The following is a 24,760-nucleotide window of genomic DNA, read 5'->3' as shown; positions in this document are numbered from 1 at the left end:
GTTATGTTCTAAGTTTTTACTGCAGCGTTGGAAATCTATAATTTACGTGACGTGCACTGTACATTTTTTAGTCCTCACAATTAATTTTGGAACATAGCTGTAGACTATAGTGTTATAAAAAATAGTTATGAAAAATGTTTTTATATAAAAACATATATAAATATATATACGAAAAATGTTTATATACCTTTATGTTAGTTTCTTTTCTTTGTTTGATATAGAAAATTTCTGTTTGATATAGAGAAAATAATAATAATAATTGAAGAATAATTGAGAAGACATTAATTATATATATAAAATATATTTATATATATAAAATACTTTTAATGGAAAATTAAGAAATGATGAATTAATTTTTATATAAGTACTTTATTGAATATTCAAAATTATTTATGTCTATCTGTGATGATTTGTCCCGTCTCTATAATGCGTAAATGAGAGAAAAAAATCGTTTAAGTATTTCGGTTTAAATTGAGCGCGTCTGATCTTATCAAATTAATCAAAGCCAAGGCCATGGCTGCTCTCTTTCGACAGCATTAATGTACAATTTGTAAATAGTGTAACATATTTTTAAGTAACACATAATTTTAAGTTTCTTCATTTTCTACAACGCACGATGATGAAGTTACTTCCGAGACGAATGACATCGCAATTGTCATCGCGTGTTTACGCCCGAAACTACGCGACGAAGCAGCCCAGCGATTTTGTAAAAATAGTGGAAGTAGGACCACGAGATGGCTTGCAAAATGAGAAGAACATCGTGCCCACCGAGGTGAAAGTCAACTTTATCAACAGATTGTCAGCGACCGGGTTAAAAAGCGTTGAAGTTACGAGCTTTGTTTCTCCAAAATGGGTTCCTCAGATGGCAGACAATTTCAAAGTTTTTCAAAAAATCAACAAGAAAGATGGGGTGTCATATCCAGTGTTGGTGCCAAATCTGAAAGGCCTGGAAAGTGCTGTCACAGCAGGAGTGAGAGAGATTGCTATATTTGCTGCTGCATCAGAGGCTTTTTCCAAGACAAACACCAATTGCTCCATTGAGGAGAGTATTAGAAATTTCAGAATAGTCATAGAAGAAGCAAAGAAACATGATATTAAAATCCGAGGTTACATATCTTGTATCGTTGGTTGTCCTTATGAAGGTGAAACTAAACCGGCGATTACAGCACACATAGCTTCGTTAATGTTAGAACTTGGATGCTATGAAATATCTCTAGGTGATACCATAGGTGTAGGGTCACCAAGGAAAATCAAACGTGTCTTGAACGAACTTCTTCTTGTCTCAAATGACGCGAGTCACTATGCATTGCACTGTCACGACACTTACGGTCAAGCCTTGGTAAATATTTATGAGGGTCTTGAAAAAGGAATAAGGATCTTTGATTCTTCAGTTGCAGGACTTGGTGGATGTCCATATGCTGCTGGAGCTTCAGGAAATGTTGCCACTGAGGATTTATTATATTTTTTGCAAGGACAAGGCTTGAACACTGGTGTAAACTTGGATGAAATAGTAGAGATTGGAGATTACATTAGTAAACAATTAGGTAGAACGAATCAATCGAAAACTGGAGTAGCTATGCTTGCCAAGAAAAATCGTCAAAAATGCTAATGATATTTGAAGATGCTTTTCAGCAGAAATTATTTGACAATCGAATGAAAGGATTTGGGATTTGAAAAATTCTGCATTTGCCAATTGATATAGTTATGATCATCTGTGTTCTCTTGCTGAAGTCCTAATAAGCTCACGATGAAACCAAAGCATTTTACATTTCAAATAACGATTATCGAACTTATGTATAAGTTTTTTAATATTTTTATATATTTATACGAATGATACTTTGTACAAAATGATTGTATATGCAAACTTTATACATATACACATATATGCAACTGTACAAATGTATATATTGAAAATATATGCCATGTTCCGTGTTTATTATACCATACAATAAGTAAAAGCATGATAAGGCTGAGAAAAGTTTATATATAAATATAATTTTTAAAAATAAATAAATATAAATTGCTGATGTATTTTTATAAATTAAAAATACTATTTAATCTAGATATAAAACTCGAGGAAATTTAAGATAATCTTTTTCTTTTTGTAAAATAAAAATAGAGAATGTAAATTATTAGCATTGGCAACACTGCTTAGAGAAAGTTGCACGAAACCACGTGCGGAGAGAAAATCTAACCTCAAAAAAAGCGGGGAAGTTCTAAAGTTGGTCTTTAGCCATCGAGTGAGTGGGACGTCTTTTGTCCTCACATGAATTTTTGTGTTGCGTCATGCAATTTGTTAAGGATAAAGAGAAAGCTAAACGTGGATAAAGAGAAAGTTGAACTAGAATATCACAGAATACAGAGAAACTTATAAAGGATTTAGATAAACCTGTGTTATATAACCCTAGGGTTGAAGACACATAGTCGGAATTAATCCGACATCCTCCAACCGGAGGAAAAGAGAAAAAAAAAAAAAAGGGGAAGTTCTAACGGGAATATTGGTTTGCTATCAAGATTGTTTGCAATTTTATAAAAATAATAAACAAGATTTGTTTGTTTGACTTTTATAAAAAAGAGAATCAAATATCATAAAATACAACGAGATTAAAGTTTTTATGTTTTATATGCCTATAACATAATATGTTAAGTAAAAGATTAGGTTGATTAGGCATCTCTGATACGAAAAAAACAGTCGAAGTTTTACGTTATATTATCCAGCATTTAATAAATTTTCGAAATAAAAATGAAAGTGAATATTATTCCTTGTACTACATGGGTGAAAAAAGGCGTCGCCGCGGCTATTCCGGAAAAGGTTAACATTCTATTAAGAGTTATGTCATGTGTCAGCATAAAAATCTTGCATTACATATTCTCTTACTTTTAGGTTGAACTAAAAGCCGACGAACTTGAGAAGATTATAAAGGAGACACAAGCCGATTTAGGGTATATAATTTTTGAAGAATATTGAAAAATTTGATGACATGTTCTCTTATTATTTATTATTTTTATAAAAACAAAATAATAAATATTTAAGAATTGTTTAAATCTTTTTACTTATCTTTTAGAAATGACAATTCCGATGAAGAGGATTCTGACGTTATGTCAAAAGTTGCCTCACAGTTTAGTGTAGAAAGTAATGGTGAATCTTCGACAGCTGACATTGATGAATATAATTTTAAAACTTATGACAATGAATGTAAGAGAAAAATGTTTTATATATATATATATATACATATAATTATACATATATAATAATAATAATAATCTCTGACTCTTCATTTTTCTTTTAGCTGAAGATATGTATTGCCACATTACTAATTTAGCCAGTTTTGATGGTAAAGATCCTCTTGTAACAAATGATGAAGATGATGATTCAGACAAAGAAGATGATATTATCAAAGCTGATGATAATTTGGTATTGATCGGACATGTTGAGGGAGATGCTAGCATCTTAGAAGTATTTGGTTGGTATAACATTAATTAAAAATTTAAAATATCTTAGTATTAGATAACTTTAGTTAAATAATCTGGCATAGATTTTTTTTAACGAATTTTTTTTATCTAATTGCAGTATATAATGAAAGCGAAGGTTCTTTTTATTGTCATCATGATATATTACTGCCTTCCTTTCCATTATGCATAGAGTGGCTTAATTATGATCCTGTCGATCCAAAACCAGGTAAATTATGTAACAATATGATATTTTAAATTTATTAAAAATATTTTGGTAGGAATTATAATTATCAATAGAAAATGTAATTAAAGATTTATATTTATATTTTTAGGTAATTATTGTGCAATTGGTAATATGACTCCTATAATTGAAGTATGGGACTTGGATGTAGTAGACTGCTTGGAACCAGCTTACAAATTAGGCTGTAAACCAAGTAAAAAGAAAAAGCAAAAACGCATTGGTCACAGAGATGCAGTCCTAGATGTATCGTGGAATCATAATTATCAGTCAGTTAACATTTTCCAAAAAATATGAGCAACAAAATGTTTACTTTTATAATCATTGAAAATATTCTATTGCAGACACGTTCTTGCCAGCGGTTCGGTCGATCAGACAGTCTTGTTATGGGACTTGGAAAATTGTAAACCTGTCAATAAACTAGATCAATTTAATGAAAAAGTGCAAACGCTGAAATGGCATCCATGTGAAACTCATCAGTTATTGACAGGATGTGCAGATAAGTATGTTCGGTTTTTCTATTATGACAAGAACATGAATATTTATGAATATCAACGTATATTTTTTCTAGATTAGTAAGATTGTTTGACTGCAAAAATGAAGTACTTGCTAAAAACTGGACTGTATCTGGAGAAGTGGAAAGGGTGTTGTGGAATCATTATGACCAAAATTACTGCTTTGTATGTTTTACGTACGTATTTACTATTAATTTTTTTGTTGTGTCTAACAATATTACATTCCTTTGCAGGCTAGCACAGATAATGGTTACATAGAGTATTTTGATATAAGAGAAGACAAACCATTATGGCAAATCAAGACCCATGAAAAGGAAATCACAGGTAAGTAATTTTTTCTTGTTCACCCAAATAAATTTTTTTTAAAAAATACATATATAAATTCTATAATTCTTCCTTTTAATTTCTTTTTTAGGCCTTTCTCTTAGTACGTCATGTCGAGGTCTTTTGGTTTCTTGTTCAAATGATGGTGTAATAAAAATATGGGATATTCTGGATCAAAAAAATCCTATTCTTATATGGGAACAAACGAGTAATCTGGGTGCTATACAATGCCTTGCAGCGAACCCAGATAATGGATTTGTATTTGCTGTTGGCGGGGACAATAAAGAGCACAATTTTAAAGTACTGGATCTTATAGAGATACCCATAGGTACGTATCAATAATTTTTAATACAAGTTAATATCATTGCCAGTTTTTATTTTGATTAATAGTGCGAGAAAGATTTATCAATGGGAAACGCGTCGCATCAAAAAGTTCTGCGATGGAATTCAAGCAAGAAGAAATGATGGACGTCACTGAAGATATGGAAAAAATGGAAGTGGAAAGTATGGAATCTTCAAATGTCAAACGGAATCGTCAAATAAAAGAAAAGAGTTGAGATTAAGTTATATATAACAATTAAGGTTTATTAAAACCTTAATTATATCAAATCGAAACACTAAAGTTTAGAAACTGTAAATAAATGATTTCTGCGATTTCTTTTATATAAATAGCTGATTTGGTAGTATAAAAATTGGTAGATATAAAGATGAATGTGTCTATTCGGTAGGCTGATTATTAAAACGCGCTCGTGTTTATTTCTTAAAACATGATTTATTGTTTTCCTGTTAACAGTGCAATGTTAATCCCATAACTATTTCTCAAGAATCTTACATCATGTAATATAATTTTTGTTAAAAAAAACGCAATATTTTATTCAAATATTGACCGAATTTTCACTTTGTTTGGCATGAATAATCGATGTAACATTTTAGAGAGATTGTTTTATTAAAAAATTAATTTTTTTAATAAAATGAGCCCTTCTTTCCTTCCCTTCCTAGTTGCAGTGCCATACATGTTGTAAATTTATAATTTGGGCAACAGCGCTTACTTAATATCTCAAATATGAACAAAAAATTACACATTCAGAAACGTTAATTCAAAATTAAATTTAATACAAATTCGAAAATACGCTGTCCACTCGGAAAATTTTTATGTTTTATTAAAATACAGACTTGCGCCATGTAAAAACAAGCAGAATTAGATAGAATTTGTATAATTTATGCGGTTCTAAAATTATAAATGCGATTCTTGTAAAAGTGTTTAATCATCCGGTTATTTATCCATTAAAAATCTGTAAAAACTACATAATCTTATACGAGGATTTGTTTGATTAGGAATTCAAGATATCAATGATACTGCAAAAGCAAGTTTGAGGGCAGTTGTAAAGATTTTTTTTACAATGTGTCTTTTGGTGATATTTGTTCCTCGAGTATATGATCCTTGATTAATTGCTTGATTATTCTGATAATGATAGATTCTTATATTTACTTTCATGTTTTAATGGAGAGTGTTATGATAATCTTGACAGTGTATATTATCGGGTGTAACATTAATAATTTCATCCTGATAAAAATTCTTTTCTATTGTATCCATTTACTTAAAGAATTGTTATGGTCCTTGCAGGTACAATTTAATTTTGAATAAATACAATCTCACTGTTTCGAAATTTTTGTTGGGCAATCATAAATATGATAAAAATAATGAGCTTTCATGATTTTTTTTATATATTGTATACATTTGTGTTTGTTAATCAAAGAGCATATTACGTTTTTATTCTATAATCTGCTGAAAACGATATTTTATTTTCTTTTTACTTATCAGGGAGCATTGAACATTTGGTACATGAAGAGTACATGTATATTACATATTTAAAAATTCATATTTAATCTGTACATACAATCGTTATTAAATATTTTTTTTATTGAATAATGAATTAACGGATTCAACCGTACGAAATAAAAACATGAAATAAGATGTACGTATGTACCAATACTAATTATGCTGATAATTATTATAAAAAAGAATGTAAATTAATATACAGGGTGTTCGACATTGGTCATATCATCTCTCATGTGCAGGTAGAGCTGGTAAAACTGAATAGAAAAGTCCTCTATTATTTTGCAATTTTCGTGATAATTATTGAGTTATTAATTATTAAAAATCACTGTATTAGCTCGGCAAATGCAAGCGCGCGTAAGATACTCCAGCCCGGCGATCATCATTGATAAGCGCGTGAGGAATTGTTTACTTCAAGCGGCTCGTGCGTAGTCATTGCCGTTTGAAGTAAACAATTTCTCACGCGCCGAGCTAATATGATGTTTAATAATTAATAACTCGATAATTATCGCGAAAATTGCAAAATGATAAAAGACTTTTCTACTCAGTTTTATTAGCTCTACCTGCACACGGGAGGTGATATGATCGATGCCGGACACTCTGTGTGTGGTGTGTATATGTGTGTATATATATATGTGTGTGTGTGTGTGTGTGTGTGTGTGTGTGTGTGTGTGTGTGTGTGTTATAATATATATATATATATATATATATATATATATATATATATATATATAATACATATGTAATATATAATATATATCATATAACATATATATATATATATATGTATATTATATATGTATTATATATATATATATATATATAATATATAATGTATATATACATATATATTGTTGTTAAACTTCTTGACAAATTTTGAATAATTTATCTTATAATGCTCTTTTTGGCAGTGGACTCGTAAATTCAATGAAATTCGAAAATATAATCATATCAACAATAATTCATAAAATTTCGTTTGACTGATATTTACAATTTGTCTTCTTTCTCTTTTTTTCTTGCATTTAAATCTAGCGCAAATATGTCACATTGATAGACATTTTAACTAAATTTAATAAATATTACAGAATAAAAGAACGACGTTCGTAAAGTAAGCGGTCTTTTAAGTACATTTCTTCTTTTTCGCAAGAGACGCATAGAGAAGCGATGCGAATTAGTCTGTAATTTGTGCAACGAGTGAAACAGTGATATACAATGTACATTATATTCCTGTTCTTTCAATGATGATATACAAGTCATGCTCAGTCAATAATATCCCTGTTGATGAGCAGAAAATGCCTGACCTCGTTGGATTCATCATGCAATATTCATTATTTTTACAACACGCAGACAAACTCGAGAGAGGAGTTACCATCATCAATAGTCATGTTTGCCTAGAGGATGTATGGATGACCACAAAAGTTGACATACATACGTCGTATAATATATTAATTAGAATAATTCGTACACACATATGTAACATTAGTATTAAACTAGGCATCGGTTCCTACATCGAGACTTCGCGAGTCCTGATTTGAGTCGTGTTGGCTCCCACCCTCAGAACTAGCATTACTCGACTGATCCGAGCCCTTCTTCACCTTCGGCTTGTATTCCGTGATGGTGACGGTAACATTGTTGACCGTTACCTCATTTGATTGCGCAGTACTGCGGTCGATATTTTTCAGACGCGGTGGATGCCTGTTTTTGCGCCTTAGTTTGTCCAGTTTGCGTTCCTTCTCTTTGACGCCGCTGGTCGTGCTACCGCCACCACTTCCTTCTTTCTTGCCTGGTTTCAGAAGTGGTACATATTGTTGCTGTGCAACCTAGATACGAGATAGTACAAAATTTATTACATATTTAAATTTTGTTATCAAGGTAAAAGAAATTAAAAACAAGAAGAAATTAAAAACAATCTGCTCATGTTAATATATAACGCTATAATAGCTAGAACAATCATGAAGATCTGAATATGATTTTCAGATTTATCATCTCTCTTATACAATACTAAGAATTCTGAATAAGAAAATATTTTGTTCTGAAACAAAATCTGCGAAACGTGAATTTAATTCCAAAATAATTAAAGAAATAAATCATGATACTGCTTCCTTTGAAGGATAAAAATCTTCGTATAATAAATAATAATAATAGTAAATAAAAGAATACAAGCCAGATTCTTCATAATAAAAATTAGATAGAAGCTTACAATCACTTTATAAAAATTATAATTGTAATGAAATTTAGCCCTCAATGCAGTAAAGAGAATAAATTAAAAAGGTTTGTGTCTTTTATGTAAAAAATATGGAACGATATATATTGAGATTGAACTGACCTGTTGAGCTACCAATTGGGGGTTTATGCGGGGTTTCCGCGTAGAGGTTCCCTTGCGGACGTCACACATGAGGCACTTAAATGCTTCCGCTGTATTCCTATAAGTGCAGACACTACAGTCCCAATAATTTTCTTCCAAAACCTTCGCCTGGCGTTTTCCGCTTCCCGAATGGTTCATTGTTCGTCAAAATCGATTGTAGAACGCTATACCTTCTCAAAAGAAAGTTTCCCCTCTTTTGAGGCACCTTCGGCCTCATTAAATTTTACAATTTTCTGAACACCGGATATTTTCCAACAAAATGTGACTAAGGATATGCAGTAAAAGAGTCAAATGTCTAAGGTAACGCTCCGTACATCAACTAAGCAAGATACACAATAGTCTATTATAGTCGATCGCTCTACATTGGCCACCTATGTCTCTATATTGAATCACTCTGGCATTACACATTTTTTTCCAACAAATCTGCAACAGAGAAATAGTTTCGTTAATCAAATATATTTAAATATCTTATACAACAAAATGTTAGAAATATTTTTCATCATTTAATATAATATAAAATTAATAATTTTGCAAACATTTCTTTTATTCTTACTATATATAACAATCAATCTAAAATTCATTATTTACAATATTAGAAATATTTTACTAACACATCATATATGTGTTTAGCTTGATCAATAAAAGTCAGAAGATACTTTGAGAAAGGTAATTAATACTTCAGAGATATACAATCAATGTCTTTTAAAATTGCTCCTCAATGTCAGTTTAAATTGATAGACTCAAGCGAAGAGGAACACAGTTAAAGTTAATTTCCAGATTGATTGCAATTGTCAATACACAAAGAAAGTTATTGGCTTCTTGGTGAAGCATCGACTTTAACAATTGACCTTATTTATCAATACAGAATTGACCTCTTGAGAGACAACTCACATTATTTACACTCGTCGTTCACCGATAGTGAATTCACATACACCAGGAGGAGACAAATCTCTCCAGTGCCACACGTTGATGCGCGTCCGGTGCCCCCAACCCTTCTGTCCACTTCGGCACGATGAAATCGACGTCTATCGGGCGATAAGCTTTTCTTATATCGTTTATATTTTCCTCAATGAAATGTGAGAAACTTGCGCAGTTCTATTTCGAATTCGAATTCGCCGTGGCGCAGCTCCTCCAGGTAACTACAGCCTGCACTCCTTGCTTGACAACGGAATTCCTCTCGACGTCTTGGAGCGAATTCCCGTCGCCGATCTCGCACTGGGGGTCAAACCCGGGGATTCCGCCGGCGACGCGGTGGTCACGGGTCGGCGGATCCTCCCAACGGCGAGGTGGATGGAGCTCGTCGACGCATCGTCCAGCGCGCGCGTTATGCCAGGCGTGTGTGTGTGTGTATATATATATATATATATATATATATATATATATATATATATATAGAAATATGTATAATGTGACGTGCGCGTGCACGCACGTGCGCTCGCGCGCGCGCGCGCGTGCGTATCAATACCGTGGAGTGCCTGTTACACGCGTGTGTGATTGTGTGCGCCCGCTGGTCCACCACGTTCCAACGTCCGCGACGTCGTCGTCGGCGAGCAGTGGAGCGAGACAGGGATCTTGGGGCACGGTCACGCACGTCGCGAAGGGCGAGCCATCGCGGTGGCGGACGACGCGAGGAGAGAGGAGGAGGTGGTGGAGGTGGCTCGTTTTCAACGTCACGCTACCGAACTTGCCGTCGACCGTCCGTCATGTCAGCATGACGAGCGTACTCGTCCGCGGATCCTGGCCAATCCTGGCGAATCAATGCGACGAATTGATTCCCCGAGTGCGGGAAGATAAGCGATGGAGGATGGAGAAAGATGAAGAGGAGGAAGTGGCGGCGGCGGCGGCGGAGGAGGAGGAGAGGATATTGACAAACAATCCGGCGGCGATTGCGTACGACGGTCGCGCGGTGGCTGCGCGTTCTCCGTTCCCTTCACAGCGGTCCGTTTCCATTCGTTCCTGTACTTCTTGCTCCGTTCGCGATGAATCTGGAACGCGGAACAAAATATGTATTCCATTTTCCTCTCGCTCCAACGCTCGCAAGAGCGTAATGACTGGAGCAAGGCTAGTGACCGTAGGAAAGCTTATACTTAAATTTATGCAAACTGAGCCAAGAGTCTGTAACTCGCTTACCAACAATTGTCGGTGTCGTTAACTAACGACAGCCAATAGCAAGGATGATCTTGGAAAAAGGCACGGCTATCATTGGCTGTTGTTAGTTAACGACACCAATAGTTATCGGTAAGCAAGTACAGAATCCCGGAACTGGCCAATCACAGTCAAGAATTTTAAAATGAAAATTTCTATGTGCGAGGTATGAAAAGATACCTTTTTACGCTTTCAGATGCAGAAAGTGTAGCTTGGTACAGTTGCAGGAGCAGATCCAAAACGTTCAGCTCGCGTTAAGCCGAGTAGTCCGCTCGCGATAGTCAATTTGGTGTATGTTCTGTTTGTATATTTTTTTTCTTCTCTCGTGCGTTTTTCGATTAGGTACCAGGTACATACGGTCTCTCGATCCGCTTAAATGTGATCGCGAGAGGGACAGTGTCTTGTCGTTCTTCATCGTGTTATTTGAACACGAGTAATCGACATGGTAAGTGAGACAGTTGTGACATCCATCCTTCGAAAGTGGTAAAATTATGTTTAGTGTAGCAGATGCGGCTAATGGAAATCAAATTGTCTCTCTCGAAACCATATTCAGTTCGTACAGAAGCGATTCTCGTTGAATGGTTGAATCGTATGTTTGAAAGTTTTTGTCAAACATGCAAGTTGATGAGCATCGTTCGTTTACTTATGTATGTTATTGACATTACATTTAATACATATGTGTATACATATATATATATATATATTATATATATATATATAATATATATATATAATATATATATTATATATATATATACTAATATATATATGTACAATCATCTGTTTGAATGAGGTCAGTTTTTTATAATTTTATATATATATATATATATATATATATATATATATATCTATTTCTCTTTAAACTCGAATGTAAAAAAATGTACATTCGAATTTAAAGAGAAATAGATATATATTTGAAGTTTGGTGAAAACAAGAAAGAAAATTTTTGCGCAATAATGATGAACAGAATCGTGTAGACTCTTAATTACACTAATGGATATCCAGATAATATAAAAATAAAAATTATAATTTTATGAAAAACATTTAAAAGGTTATCTTATATCATAATTTGGGATTTTGTATTGCCTAAATAATTGGTGTATTATTATTTAATTGATTATTTTGTCTCATGTCATAGGATATATCAGATGGTAGTATAGACAAATCATGGGATCATCCATGGACCACAGAAGAGATGAGGAAAAAGAGGCGGGAATGGAGTCTGGCAGGTGACGTTGGGCTCCTCAAGCATCTTCAACAATTTTCAGAAGTATGTTCTACTTAACCTCATTGATTTTGATAGTATATTACATCTTGATTTTGTATGAAATTCTAGAATCTGGTATCTAAAGCTAACAAAACTCAAGCAGCTCTGGATACATTGACAACACAGTTGAAAGAAACGGGGATATTAGTGGACAATGTTACTAATATATCCCTAGCTTTGGCTAACACTCAGTTTATTGAAAGCCGTGTACAGGAAGATGATATAGAGATTGAGGAAAATCCTGAAAAGAAGCAGAAAGTAAGTGTATATTTTCAAAAGTTGCAATATATTTATATTTTTATGTAAAGGATTTACAATATTTTTTCTAAAAATTAATATTTATATTTTGTGCAATGTATTGTATTTTTTTAAATCTTTTTGGAAAATGTGTGCTTAATATTTGAGTGAAATAAATTTTTATATTATATGTAGAATGTAAAGACTCAGGATTCAGCTCCAGAAGATGTTCTGGCTAGCATAACCGAGAGCGTCAAGCAAGGTTTAAGTATAATGGATGAAAAATTCAAAGTAATGGATGTGGCTTGCAGTGATAGTGAAGAAGAAGACGAGGGTGATGCAGTAGTATTTAGGTTGGTGCCTTTATTGTTGTCAATGCATACAGAATTCAATTTGTACTAAAATATTGTCGATTTACAGTGTCATTGTAGGACCTAATGATCCATATCAAGATCGGCCCTTGCCATATGTTATCGGCTCTGAAAAATGGGTAGCATCAAGTAAAGTAGGCTTAGAGAGCAGCAGCAGCGAATCCGAACAAGCCGACGAGGAGCGAGAGGAATCGGAGAGTGAGAAGGAAGATGTAAATACACGGAAGGTGTTCAATAGCCGACATAATCCGGAGATAAACATAGCGAGATTATCATCGTCCTCTAGCGATTCAGACAATTATAACGATCATAGTAATAATGTATCTTACATGAATAATAAGGCGAATATTGTATCTCAGAATAATATAAATTCTGCCTCTGAATCTACTACACCTAATAATGTATCAAAGGTGAATAATCTTATAATTTGTTCTGTAAAATTTGTAATAATTTTTTTTTATATTTAAGAAATGAAACAATTATTCTTATTCTTTTTGCAGACATCCAGTGAAACGGCGCCCAATTTTGCAGAAGAATTGGCCAAGCGATTAGGCACTGTTCGTCAAGCACAGAAACCTGTTGCTGTGGATGAAACCAGTGAATCATCGATTAATCGATTTAAAGGTACGCAGTTAACATTGCGTTGTAAAAATATATTGTGTGTATATATATATATATATATATATATATATATATATATATATATATATTCGCGAGACTTGACTATTAAGTTTTAACTGATGAGATTGTTAACTTTTCTCAGATGATCTATTTGCACCTGAGAAGGATGAGGATGTATTCAACAATAGTTCTGATAATTTGTTCAGCGACAAAAAGGGTCTCTTTGACGAACAAGTATCTGCAAACTTGTGGAAAGATAAGCCAATCAAATCTTATAAGAATAGTAATATTATACCAGCCAGTATCGATGTACCACCACCAATAAGTATAGTTTGTAAGTACTTTTATATTCGCAGTCTTCGAATGTTTCGTGATAAATTTGTCTTTTTAATTCGCCTATGTTTTTAGCGACGAAACCAAAATCAGCGATCGATGATCTGTTTGTCGATGCGGATTCAGAAGAAGATTCGGACGACATCTTTTCGTCGAAAAACGTTGTCAAGAAACGCACAAAAGAACCTTCCGCGAGTGATAACGCTTATTCTTCGAATGCAAAGAATGCGAATACAAAAAGATTCTTAGACATTGTAGCACCCGGAACTATTGGTAACATTGCCACGAGCACACCGGAATCCAACGTCAACGTCACGAGTTTGTTTAGTGATGATGAGAATGATGACACAGATTTATTTGACAATTCCACAAAACAATCTCATAAACCTGCAAACATGTCATCTACAAATACAGTTCAGGAGCAGAGTAAAAAGGTAAGATGCCGTAATATTTTTTATACAATTATAGAATCTATATTTGATTATTTTTTTCCTATCATATTTGATGTATTTCAATCAAAACGTTTGCAATAACAACAAATATGATAGGAAAAAAATAATCAAATATGGATGTTATTGCAATTTTATTACTTTTAAAAAATTTTTTATATAAATATAATTCTTATGGGAATATTTTTTTTATTTAATAACTTAAAAGTTTATAATATCACACTAATAACTTTCGAAGTGAAAAAAGTGAAAGAAAAATTGAAATTGTGATTATACTAAAATAAAAAAAAAATTTTTGCAATTATAATATTCTATTTAATATTATAATATTATATAAATTAATATTATATATTATAATATATAAATATATATATATATATAATATATATTATATATATTATAATATATAAATATTAATATTATATTAATATTATATAATAAAGAATAAAATTTATTTGTATATCTAAATAAAGGACAAAATTATAAATTGCAGAAGCCTCCTGTCGGTGGTCTATCAATATTTGGTAATGTTACGACGTCGGACATCGAGAACAAACTGTCGAGCCGAATAAAACAACGAGAGTCATCTGAATCATCTGATAGCGACGCGCCAGGAAATTCTGATAGCGCGACGAGAAGTAACGTTGAGTCAGTGAATCGTAGTTCGCAGAATCCTACGGCGAATGTATCTGCGATTATCGAGAATGCCACAACCAGCAGCAGTGGGATATCAATGCAACCGCCCAGCATCGATAATACAGCCGGATCCGGTTTATGGTAAGTCGTCACATCTCTTTCTTGTTCATTTAATTTCTTTTTCAGACTGACTGAAGCATTTTTTATTTAAATATGCATACGTGTTCTAATCGCTTATGTTTATGCTGAATATATAAAGGTCGCTGCTTCCCTGATTTTATATAAATATATAAAAATCTTACAATTGTTCCTTTACGTCATATATTTTAAAATGACATTATACTTACATGATTCTTGGATTTTTAATGAAAAAGTATAGATATTAAATCCATTCGAATATACAGGATATATTTTGAATAAGTACAGTGACATCAGCTGTGCATACTAAAATAGATGTTAACTGCTTAAATTGAATGACTCTTAGACTGTTAAATTATTTCATGAGTGGAAACATATCCGATGATATACGATACACCAACGTTTCTCGAGGTCAGCGCATAAACAAAAAGAAGAAGCGTGGCTTATTGCGTATTCACTCGCCGGATGCTAACATTGCATCCAGAATTGCGAACGAGAAGAATTGCCACGCTGTTTCTCCTAATCACATTCGAGAGTCTTCCGAGGAGAGTGGCTGGCGCAAGCTGAAAGGAGAATCAGTCCGGATTCCTTATTCTGCAAACGTAGACACGTGCCGGCGCCTCGCAACACAGTGTGCTAAATATTTACAGTGATTCGATGACCCAAGCAGTTAGTCATTCGCTTTGCCTATTACGCGATGACGACAAGTAAAAATATTGCGGCGAGTCCAAGGCGAGCTTCTTTTCAGTATGGCTAAATGTGTTGCCTGTCATCAGTTGTAGATTTTCGTACTTAGCCGTTCTATTCTCAAGGAATAACAATTGAGCACGCAAAAATACGTAAGTGATTTGGTTTAAGATGATTTAAAAAACAAGAGAAACAATTGCAAAGTACTTACATTTACAATCGTGTATGAAGATTTTTTTTATTGAGGACCAGATTGTTTTCCGGATCTCAACAAATGAAAGGTAAATAGAAACGTACTCCGATTAACTCGTGATGTTTATTTGCTTTCTTAGAAGGTAATTCTCCGATGAATGGTAAGAAAAAGTCGTGAGGCAATGAAAATCGGTCAGGTGAATGGATTCGAGCGAGAGCGGCGTTTATTTGCGTTAATGACGCGTTGGAATGTGCCAGAGGCACAATACTTCTTCATTCAACTTGAAGAATTCACGGAAAAGTAATGATCATTCAAGAGGAAAGTGATTTTTGTGTTTTTGTATGAACAGAATTAGAAGCAGCGGCGAACACGTAAACTGATAAATTCAATTGCATATTATCGCGGGAGAGATACCTTTTTACTCGATCTTAATAATAGAATAGTGGAGAAACAATAATATCTTGGTGTACCCAAGAAAAGCAATATTTATTATCTGATAAAATAAATATCCGGATAAATATTCTGTTATATGAATCCTAACTAGCTTAGAGTTTACAAATCAGTTGACTACAGCATTTTGAATAAGCTTGCTGAAAACCAATTCCTGATACTCAATTTGTTTCTCTGACTTTAGATTCTAGACATCTGATAAAAAATGGAATATAGTTAGAAAAGAGATTAAATATAGCATTGAAATCGCCATAGAATCTTATAGTTGTGCAGACTCTATGCGAAATAATCATTGAAGAAATATTTGGTAATAAAATATCGTCAGAAAAGAAGAAAAATAGGAAATAATAGGTACAATTATATATTGAATATAAATATTGGACATATTTTATGAGATATGTGATATATAATTATATAAATTTGTAACTTACACGAGCATTATCGTATCATTGTCAATACAATTAATCTTTATGTAATTATGAGTACATCACTCAGAATTTAGTCTTCATATTGGCAGTTTAGAAGTACAATCATGTGAGTACATTCAAAAATATTAAATGAAAATCTTCATTCATTTTTAAACTTTTTTTATTTTTATTTTATTTTATTTTTACATTTTCTTGTTATTTTAGTTATAGATTATCAGAAAATTTCATTGAAATATCGAGATTACGTACGTTTATTTTTAAAGTTTTTCAGAAAGATATCAATGACGATATCATGATTGTAAATTCTTTATAAAAATAATCTACTTTACGCGTATCTATAATTTTACAGCATCCGAGTGTAAAGATGACTCTCTCGATAATAATCTCTTAATTGTCGAATTATGCAACGTATCTATCTTGAGAGAGTGGATGAACGCGCACACCAGCAACAAGATCGCGCGGAGAGACCCTTCATTTCACTTTCTTGCTCAGAAAATCATCAGGAAGAAAGACGATAATCAGTTTAAACTACGTCCGGCATTTATATATCGTGACTCCTTCCTTTGACGTCGTGACCTCTAGGAGAACATTTCATCTTCTGTGCGACAAGGAGAAATGAAACAAAATGTACGATATTGCGCGCGACGATAGCAGTAGAATAAAAACGAGGTGTCAAATCAGCGCTAGATTCGTCGACATTAATCAAAGGCGACGTGTGGAATGCGTTACGGGACCATTTTTATTGTCGTCGAGCGTCACCCACTTATCTCGTTTTGTTTTGCACGGTACATTAATCGTTAATTATCTTCTCGTATTTGCTATCGAACTCAGCATTCTCTAAATGTTTTTTATATGCAAAACACTTCTCTAATGGGAGATCTTTTTCTGACTTTTGTTAATTGAACATCTCGATAGTATTCAAATTTTTACAAAATTTTACAGAATTTTTACAAATTTTTTCAGAAAAATGTAAAATAGAGACGAAACTATTTGTTGCGGCGATTTATAATTAATTCCCTTTTAATAGAACTCGAAAAGGAATAAGATTTTCTGTTTATATTTTTACTTTGTGTTTTTTTTTTCTTACATAAGAAGATTCGAATGTTAGGTGAAATTTAAAAAAAAAATTTGGAAATTAATTTATCAAGATTGGTAATCTCAAAAGATTGTGTGTACATATATATATATCTGGAAAATATGTATATTTTGCACTTTGAATTTTAATCTTATCAATGAAGTGATAAAATCGAGAACAGTTTATAAGCAAATAAATCTATTAGAAAAACTTGTTAAAAAACAAAAACATGAATTATTCCACAAAAAAGATGCAGGCATTGCAATTATTTACAATGTATCAAGCGCATTATTGTCATAACATCAAGCAAGTATCGAATGTCATGAGTCGTTTATCGCTCGATGTGCGATTATCACTGAAACTCAGGCGACGAATCTTTGAGCAAAGATAAATTTTTGTTAACCCAACGCTTTTACATCAATAGAGACGAAGAAGTTATATGCAGGATGTTAGTCAGAAAGTTACTGAAATTAAATAGCTGCTATTTTGCTATTAATGAACAAAATGGAATGAATTAAATATCATTTCGTAAAAGAAATCCATCATTTTTTTCTATTAGCTCTTTGATGTTAAAAAAATATTAAAATATTCATTTTTTTCTATATCACTACATATACATTATTTCTAATTTTGGTAGACAGATGAATGTCATTATTTATTATATTTACAAGGAACACTCAATGATTTTTTGTTTCAGGAATTTCCAGCCGTGGATGACCTCGACGAGGCTAGTATCCGAGGAGATCTATCGCGAGCGCGTTACCAGTGACAGTCTGTTTGCGGCGCGAACACATCATCCAGCGAATGCCAACAGTGACAATCCACAACAGCAGCAATCGCAGCAGCAATCGCAGCAGCAATCGCAGCAGCAACAACAATCGGGACAGGAACGGCAAGATATTTCGTCGGCACTGCTCGAGGACGACGTGTTCGAGAACGACGATCTGTTCGGGCCGCCGCCGTTGCCGAGCAAGTCGGACTCGAAGCGAGGAGGCAAGTCGAAGGTCTCGTCGCTCTTCGACGATTCCGATTCTGGCGACGAGCTTTTCTCCGCCGCTAGCTCCGGCTCCAGATCGCAGAAGAGCACAGATGTCCACGTCGCGGTGACGTCGAGCGACAGAGCGAAACTAGCCCCAAAAACTGGCGGTCTGTTCGACGACGACGACGTGGACATATTTGGCAGTAGGGACGTTCCGGATGTCGATATCTTTGGAGTGACGTCGAAGCCAACGTCGAGAGACGTGGCTCCGGATGACCTGAGCTCGATAACGTCGAAGAGCAACAAAAGTAAGTAGAGTATGCGCTTTATAATTCTTTTGAGCTTCTGAATAAATCATATTTCATTGCGATGATAATTAATTTTCTTATCGTGATCCGATAATACAAGAACATTCATTTTAATTTACGAAGTTTGATTAATTTCAATTTGCGAGAATTGTAAAATGTTATATTTTTATGAAAGAAATAAGAGACTATTTTTTTATTTCAATTTGAAAATATGAAAAATATTATATCATGTTTATCTAATAATTTTATACATTTATATTAATTATTTTATTTATTATATATTTTTATTATATATTTATACGAATGTCATACTTTGTAAAGAATTAAACGTATCTGATAAAAGAGAAACGTTTTAATCATTAGATAATTCACAAAACACGAGAATGGAGTCGAAAAAGATCAGTCTGTTCGACGACGATGATGACGACGGCGATTTATTCAGCGTAAAACCGATGAAATCGAAGAACGAGCGTAAGACTAATCTCTTTGAGGACGAGGATAATCTATTCCTACCGGCCAAGGATCATTCCTTGATAGAAAAAGATGCAGCAGTTGAACCAAAGACTGACATTTCCAAGAACGACTCTAGTCTCGAAAAAGAAAGAAAGAGCAAAAATGAATCAAATTATTTGGACGGGCTATTTTCGAAAAACACGAGACCTCGCAGTCTTTTATTTGAGGATGACGATTACGACGATCTTTTCGGCAAAAAAGATACGACATCGCGCGAAGATGATCGATTGAAATCCAAAAAAGAAGTCAGAAAAGATGTCGCTGAACCCCAAACTCAAAAACTCTTTGAAGAAAATAAAAATTTGGCAGAGTTATCGAGTGACGTCAAAACGATCGCGGAGTCAAATGTCGTCGCGGGGAACGACGTATATGAGGAGAAAAAAGAGGCTGAAGTTAAGCAAATGCCTTCCAACACCGAGGAGACCGGCACGGCAAAGAAGAACTCTCCACCAAAAACCTTGAGCATCCGAACTATCTCACCGCCATCCGAGGAACAGAATACTCAACAAGTATCTCGAAGATTGGTCTCCGGTAAGATAAAGAATCTAATGGGAAAGATGGGTGATTTGAAGATACTCTCACCAATGGATGCGCCGCCGTTGTGGAGAAAGAGCGAAGATAAGACAGATGAGGACGAGGATGTCGTGGATCGGGATAGTGGAGATCTGGAAACCGGTGGTCACGTTTCGCCTCCAAGTGTGTCAGGTAATTATCGTTTAATTGTCGATAAGAATTTCCTATTGATTTTAAAAGCTCATGCCACTTGAGATTTTATTTGTTACTTATCGGAACGAGGAGATAATTTAAATAAAAATTGTCTTTGCAGAAGGTAGTACGCGAAAGGAATCCTCTTACTCGACAATCTCCACCGCTAGCAATGCGGAAGCGGCGATAAATTTCGATGATTTGTCTCAAGTAGAAACGTTATCTACTGCCGCATCCAAGGTATTTATCAACTTGAAATATATTTATTCATTTAATTAAAAATTATACTTAACATATTTCATAAAAATTTCTACAGAAAGTAGATATTAAAAATTCTTGTAAAATCCATTTAATTTTAAGATATGGCAATGCATTCTTGAAATATTTTAAATAATTCGCATTTTTCCCTTAATTTATAATTCGTTCGTTTTCTTATTAGAGTCGAGTGAGGATTCAAGCAAAGCGTCGTCCTCAGAGCCGGCATGCCCGAAAATCCGCGCTGCGACACAGCGGTATCGATTTCGACACGGTTGACAACGTGGATAATGATAATTCCCAAGAAGAGAGTCATGCTAGCACTTTCTCGTCCACCAAAGATTCATCTGCCGCTCCAGCGATCAGCACCTCCGATCGTTTGACCATCAATGATAATGTTCAGCGCTCGGCAATCGATCCTTCTTCCATAGATGACAAATCCGAGCTGGGTAGCATCAGTAAGGAAAGTTCGATGAGTGTAAACAAGAACACTCTGTTATCGCCATCCACCGATGAGGAGGATTTGTTCGATGTGCCACCAGACTTGCCGGAAGATTCGCAGAAGGAAGACACGTTATTTGGTAGAGCGCCAATACTTTCACCGATTAATGACGGGCAATCTGATAGAACGCCTATTACTGTTGAGCCTTTAGATATCGCGACCAAGGAGCTCGACAATATTGATAATGTAAATGCGACAAATAATAAAAGTGAAAATAATGAAAGTGAAAATAAACAAAGTACTAGCGAATTAGTGCGATCGGACATTGATACCAAATCGGATACATTAAAAAGTATCAATAAGAAGGATGATAATGAAGTAGATAAAAAACGAAGTGAGGTGACAAGAGAGTCCAGTGAAGAGCCGAGCGATCCTTTACGCGACAGCACCCACGATCCGCTAAAAGATCCTAGTCAATTGTTCGCGTTTGTCACGAAAACACCATCGCCAGAAAAAAGCAAAGGACTGTTATTTTCTGAGCCGGATGACAGTATCTTCTCTAGCGGTTTGGCGAGAAAGTCGAGTGAGCCGAAGAAGGATATTTTAGATCTGTTCGTAGACGACGATACAGGTGGTGATCTATTTTCCACGGCGCCATTAAAGAAAACAGTAAAAAAGCCACTGCGGGACACGAAGATCGGTCTCTTCGGCGATGACAATGATGCGCAGAATGGTGAGGATGATAATCTCTTCGGTAGCGCGTTCAGCAAAGCGAAACTAGATGGTCTGCAATCAAATTCTACTTTAGTCGGACGGAAGAAGAACAATATTTTCGACGACGACGATGATGATGATTCCAGTCTGTTTGTTGAGTTATCCGGCCAGTCGCAGAAATCGGATAGCGTATCATTCTCGGAATCCAAACACGATTCTCAAACCGACTCTCAGGTTAAGAGCTCGAACTTGAAGGATATCTTTGGCAATATGCCTTGTGATGACGACGAAGACGACATCGATCTTTTTGCGAAGAAAATTGTTCCTAAGAAAATTATCGCATCGTCTAAGTCCTTGTTCGCATCGGATGACGATGACGACGATGACGGCCATATCTTCGGTAAGCAGCCATCTGCATCGACGGATTTGAAAGCAAAAACAACGATGATTGCAGCAAGTTCAAGATCGGCTATGAAGAAATCGGTCACTAGAGATCTGAAGAAAACGGCTGAGAAGATCGTTGAGGATCCGCTGAGTCTTCTCCAAGACGACTAATTCAGTTTCCTTAAGATAAAATATTTCTGAGATTTTTCAATTAGCCACACGACGCTTAGTCACAAAAGTGTTCGTCTAAGAAAGCGAAGAAAGTACAGAAAAATAAGAGAAGCTTGATCTTTGTTTTGCATTTCTGTAAAAAAATATCATTTTTGAGTATTTGTGTGTGCGCGCACATAATTAAAATTAATTTATTTAACATAATGCAAACATTTAATTTTCTGAATACGATATATATTTAAGTCAGAGATGGTTTTATATATCAAAGAGATTTTTAATTGAACAAGCATATATCATGACAAATAATATATACTTTTAAAATATTCTAATCTTCATTTTTTTCCACTTAATTTTATAAAGGAACAAATAATACTGTAAGAAGTGTTGCGTGTATGTACGTATGCATAGAATGTTTTAAATGAAATAATCGAGTAAACTTTTGTGGCTTAGGCATATATCTATATATATATATTTTTTTTTTATTTACATTTTGTTACCTTTCATAGAGTCACCCGTTTTTAATGTAAAGATTATTATAAATGTCGCTGGAAAACGGGTAGCGTGCAATTCGCGAGAAAAACCTAACGGAAAATTTTATTTCTCGCTCTTGCCTATATATTTATTGTTAACGAGCCAAATCTGTGGATTATCTTTTTCCTTCAGTGTGCCACATCGGAGATATCGTTTGTCCTGCGCTTCGGCGAAGTTGCAATAAATATCCGTCGCAAAAATATTTATCTTTTTTTCCTTTAGCATTTACTCGAAATACAACGAATATATAATTAATTTACACCGATTATTGATTAAGAATACTATTGTAAAAACTGAACTTCACTTGTGCAATAGATGTATATTTTCTGTACCATCGTCTTTTCCATCGTACGTGTAAATTTACCTTATCCTCTTGTGATTTATTTGTATATATCATTCTGATGAGTCAAATATGTTAGTATAATAAAATTTATTCGACCAGCTCGTGTAATATGATGTAATCCAATCGCAATCCTTTCAATCTTGAATACCATTACTTCGAGATACTTCAGACTTTTTTAATTATTTTGCAAATTTATAAAAATAAATAGAATGTAAGATACCGTAAAGTGAAGCAATAATTTTAACTGGAAAAAAAAGAGTAATTGTATACTATATATGGATGGATATAGACAAAATTATATTTACTGGACACATGTTTTCGATAAAGATATATTTTGTTAATATATATTTCGTAAGGAATGAAACACGCTAGTGTAAATTACGTTTATGTGCGCTATCGCACAAGAGATACTATGATCATTTTTACTCAATCTTAATAACAGAGCTAAGGAGAAATAATGAAATCATATCTCGATGTAAAGTTAAGAAAAGCTGCATTTAGTACAAGCGTCCAGGTAAATGTTCTGTGAATCCTAACTAACTTAAAAATTGTTACAAATCGATTGGTCACAGCATTGTAGATTAAATTTGTTAAAATCCATTTCCTGATATCGAATTTGCTATTCTGGTAAACAGGAAGTTGAGGGTCATCTGAGAAGAAATGAAATACAGTTGCATAGTGAAGGCAATGTATCCTAAAAGGACCTCCAATAATTTTGGAACACTTTTTATAGATCTTAATCCAACACGTTTCTTCTTTTTACTTCTACATAAATTATTATATTATTATATTACAAATTAAAAAATGAAAGAAATAATTATATATAATTATATATAATTATATATAAAAATTTGTATAAATGTGAGTTAGACACACGCTTTACTTTTTCAAGGCCGGTATATACATTTACTGTTAAAATTTACGAGAAGCAATAGAATCATAAAGAATATGAAATAACATTTTATCGAAAATTAAATATTATGCACTGTCAAAATTATTTTTAAGAGTTAAATTTATAGTTATAGATAGATTTTTATAATAATTGTAATTTCTTACTGATTTAAATTAATAATGTAAAAGAATTATATATATAAAATTGTATATCATATAAAACTATATATGTATATTTCACATTATTAGTCTCTAAGCACTTTATGCTGTGTTTTCAGTTATCTATGTCATTTTATTTAATTTGATTTTAATTAAATATCATAATATTTAATATTTATAAAATATTTATTATTTTACATTTGCACACTTTATTTCAAAAAATTTTTCGCAAACACATTATTGCTTACAAGATGTTAACAAAATCTGCAGAAATTAAATTGTGTTGCCTAAAGACATCAATTACTATCAACACTATTTTCTCTTTTTTCATGGAAATTATTATATAATCATAGTTTTCAATCATTCAATCTGCGTTAATTACAGCTTTGTATCTAACACAGGCTATAAAAGCATTAGCTGCATATTATAAATTCATAGTTTTGTTCAGAAATTTGTTCTGTCAGTAGTTATTGCTCGATTCAATCAGTAAGAAAATACAAATATAGTAAAAATTATAATCGCAAATTTAATTCTCAAAAATACTTTTAATAATACTGCATAATATTTAGTTATTGATAAATTTTTTTTATCCTAACAAAAATA

The 24,760-nt window shown here is 33.5% G+C and overlaps 4 protein-coding genes across 8 annotated transcripts; 3 read left to right on the top strand and 1 right to left on the bottom strand.

Annotated features, from left to right (window-relative positions):
- Positions 1-414: 414 nt before the first annotated feature.
- Positions 415-1,899, top strand: Hmgcl (hydroxymethylglutaryl-CoA lyase). 3 transcript variants are annotated; one of them, XM_011644499.3, is made up of 2 exons: positions 415-1,339; positions 1,398-1,899. In XM_011644499.3, the coding sequence occupies exons 1-2, from the start codon at positions 617-619 to the stop codon at positions 1,482-1,484; spliced, it is 810 nt and encodes a 269-aa protein (XP_011642801.2). In that variant the 5' UTR covers positions 415-616; the 3' UTR covers positions 1,485-1,899. The 3 variants fall into 3 exon arrangements, with proteins under 3 accessions (XP_011642801.2, XP_011642800.2, XP_011642799.2); XM_011644498.3 differs by having other exon boundaries at positions 416-1,339; positions 1,392-1,899; XM_011644497.3 differs by having other exon boundaries at positions 419-1,899.
- Positions 1,900-2,209: 310 nt separating this feature from the next.
- On the top strand, positions 2,210-5,296 carry LOC105430786 (no child left behind). Its single transcript, XM_011644496.3, has 11 exons — positions 2,210-2,812; positions 2,885-2,943; positions 3,066-3,196; positions 3,291-3,464; positions 3,572-3,679; positions 3,786-3,960; positions 4,036-4,194; positions 4,263-4,371; positions 4,440-4,530; positions 4,622-4,858; positions 4,921-5,296. The coding sequence occupies exons 1-11, from the start codon at positions 2,744-2,746 to the stop codon at positions 5,085-5,087; spliced, it is 1,479 nt and encodes a 492-aa protein (XP_011642798.2). The 5' UTR covers positions 2,210-2,743; the 3' UTR covers positions 5,088-5,296.
- RYBP (ring and YY1 binding protein) lies at positions 5,283-10,134 on the bottom strand. The gene is made up of 3 exons (XM_011644493.2): positions 9,624-10,134; positions 8,694-9,155; positions 5,283-8,187 (listed from the first exon to the last, which is right to left on the bottom strand). Exons 2-3 carry the CDS (start codon positions 8,868-8,870, stop codon positions 7,858-7,860), a joined length of 507 nt encoding a protein of 168 aa, XP_011642795.1. The 5' UTR covers positions 8,871-9,155; positions 9,624-10,134; the 3' UTR covers positions 5,283-7,857.
- A 35-nt stretch (positions 10,135-10,169) lies between these two features.
- On the top strand, positions 10,170-23,205 carry LOC105430826 (uncharacterized). Of its 3 annotated transcripts, none has more exons than XM_089073193.1 (14): positions 10,170-10,670; positions 11,074-11,322; positions 12,016-12,147; positions 12,214-12,402; positions 12,577-12,734; positions 12,802-13,162; positions 13,253-13,376; positions 13,516-13,707; positions 13,782-14,140; positions 14,649-14,932; positions 18,460-19,049; positions 19,413-20,267; positions 20,389-20,507; positions 20,707-23,205. In XM_089073193.1, the coding sequence occupies exons 2-14, from the start codon at positions 11,320-11,322 to the stop codon at positions 22,231-22,233; spliced, it is 4,893 nt and encodes a 1,630-aa protein (XP_088929319.1). In that variant the 5' UTR covers positions 10,170-10,670; positions 11,074-11,319; the 3' UTR covers positions 22,234-23,205. The 3 variants fall into 3 exon arrangements, with proteins under 3 accessions (XP_088929319.1, XP_088929318.1, XP_088929317.1); XM_089073192.1 differs by having other exon boundaries at positions 10,170-10,803; XM_089073191.1 differs by lacking the exons at positions 10,170-10,670; positions 11,074-11,322 and adding an exon at positions 11,394-11,524.
- The last annotated feature ends 1,555 nt before the right edge of the window (positions 23,206-24,760 follow it).

Source organism: Pogonomyrmex barbatus, unplaced genomic scaffold (assembly GCF_055798465.1).
Source record: "Pogonomyrmex barbatus isolate J1 unplaced genomic scaffold, ASM5579846v1 scaffold14, whole genome shotgun sequence".
Taxonomy (NCBI): Eukaryota; Metazoa; Arthropoda; class Insecta; order Hymenoptera; family Formicidae; genus Pogonomyrmex; species Pogonomyrmex barbatus.
The sequence above is the reverse complement of the archived record's forward strand: the minus strand, read 5'-3'. Positions and strand labels throughout refer to the sequence as shown.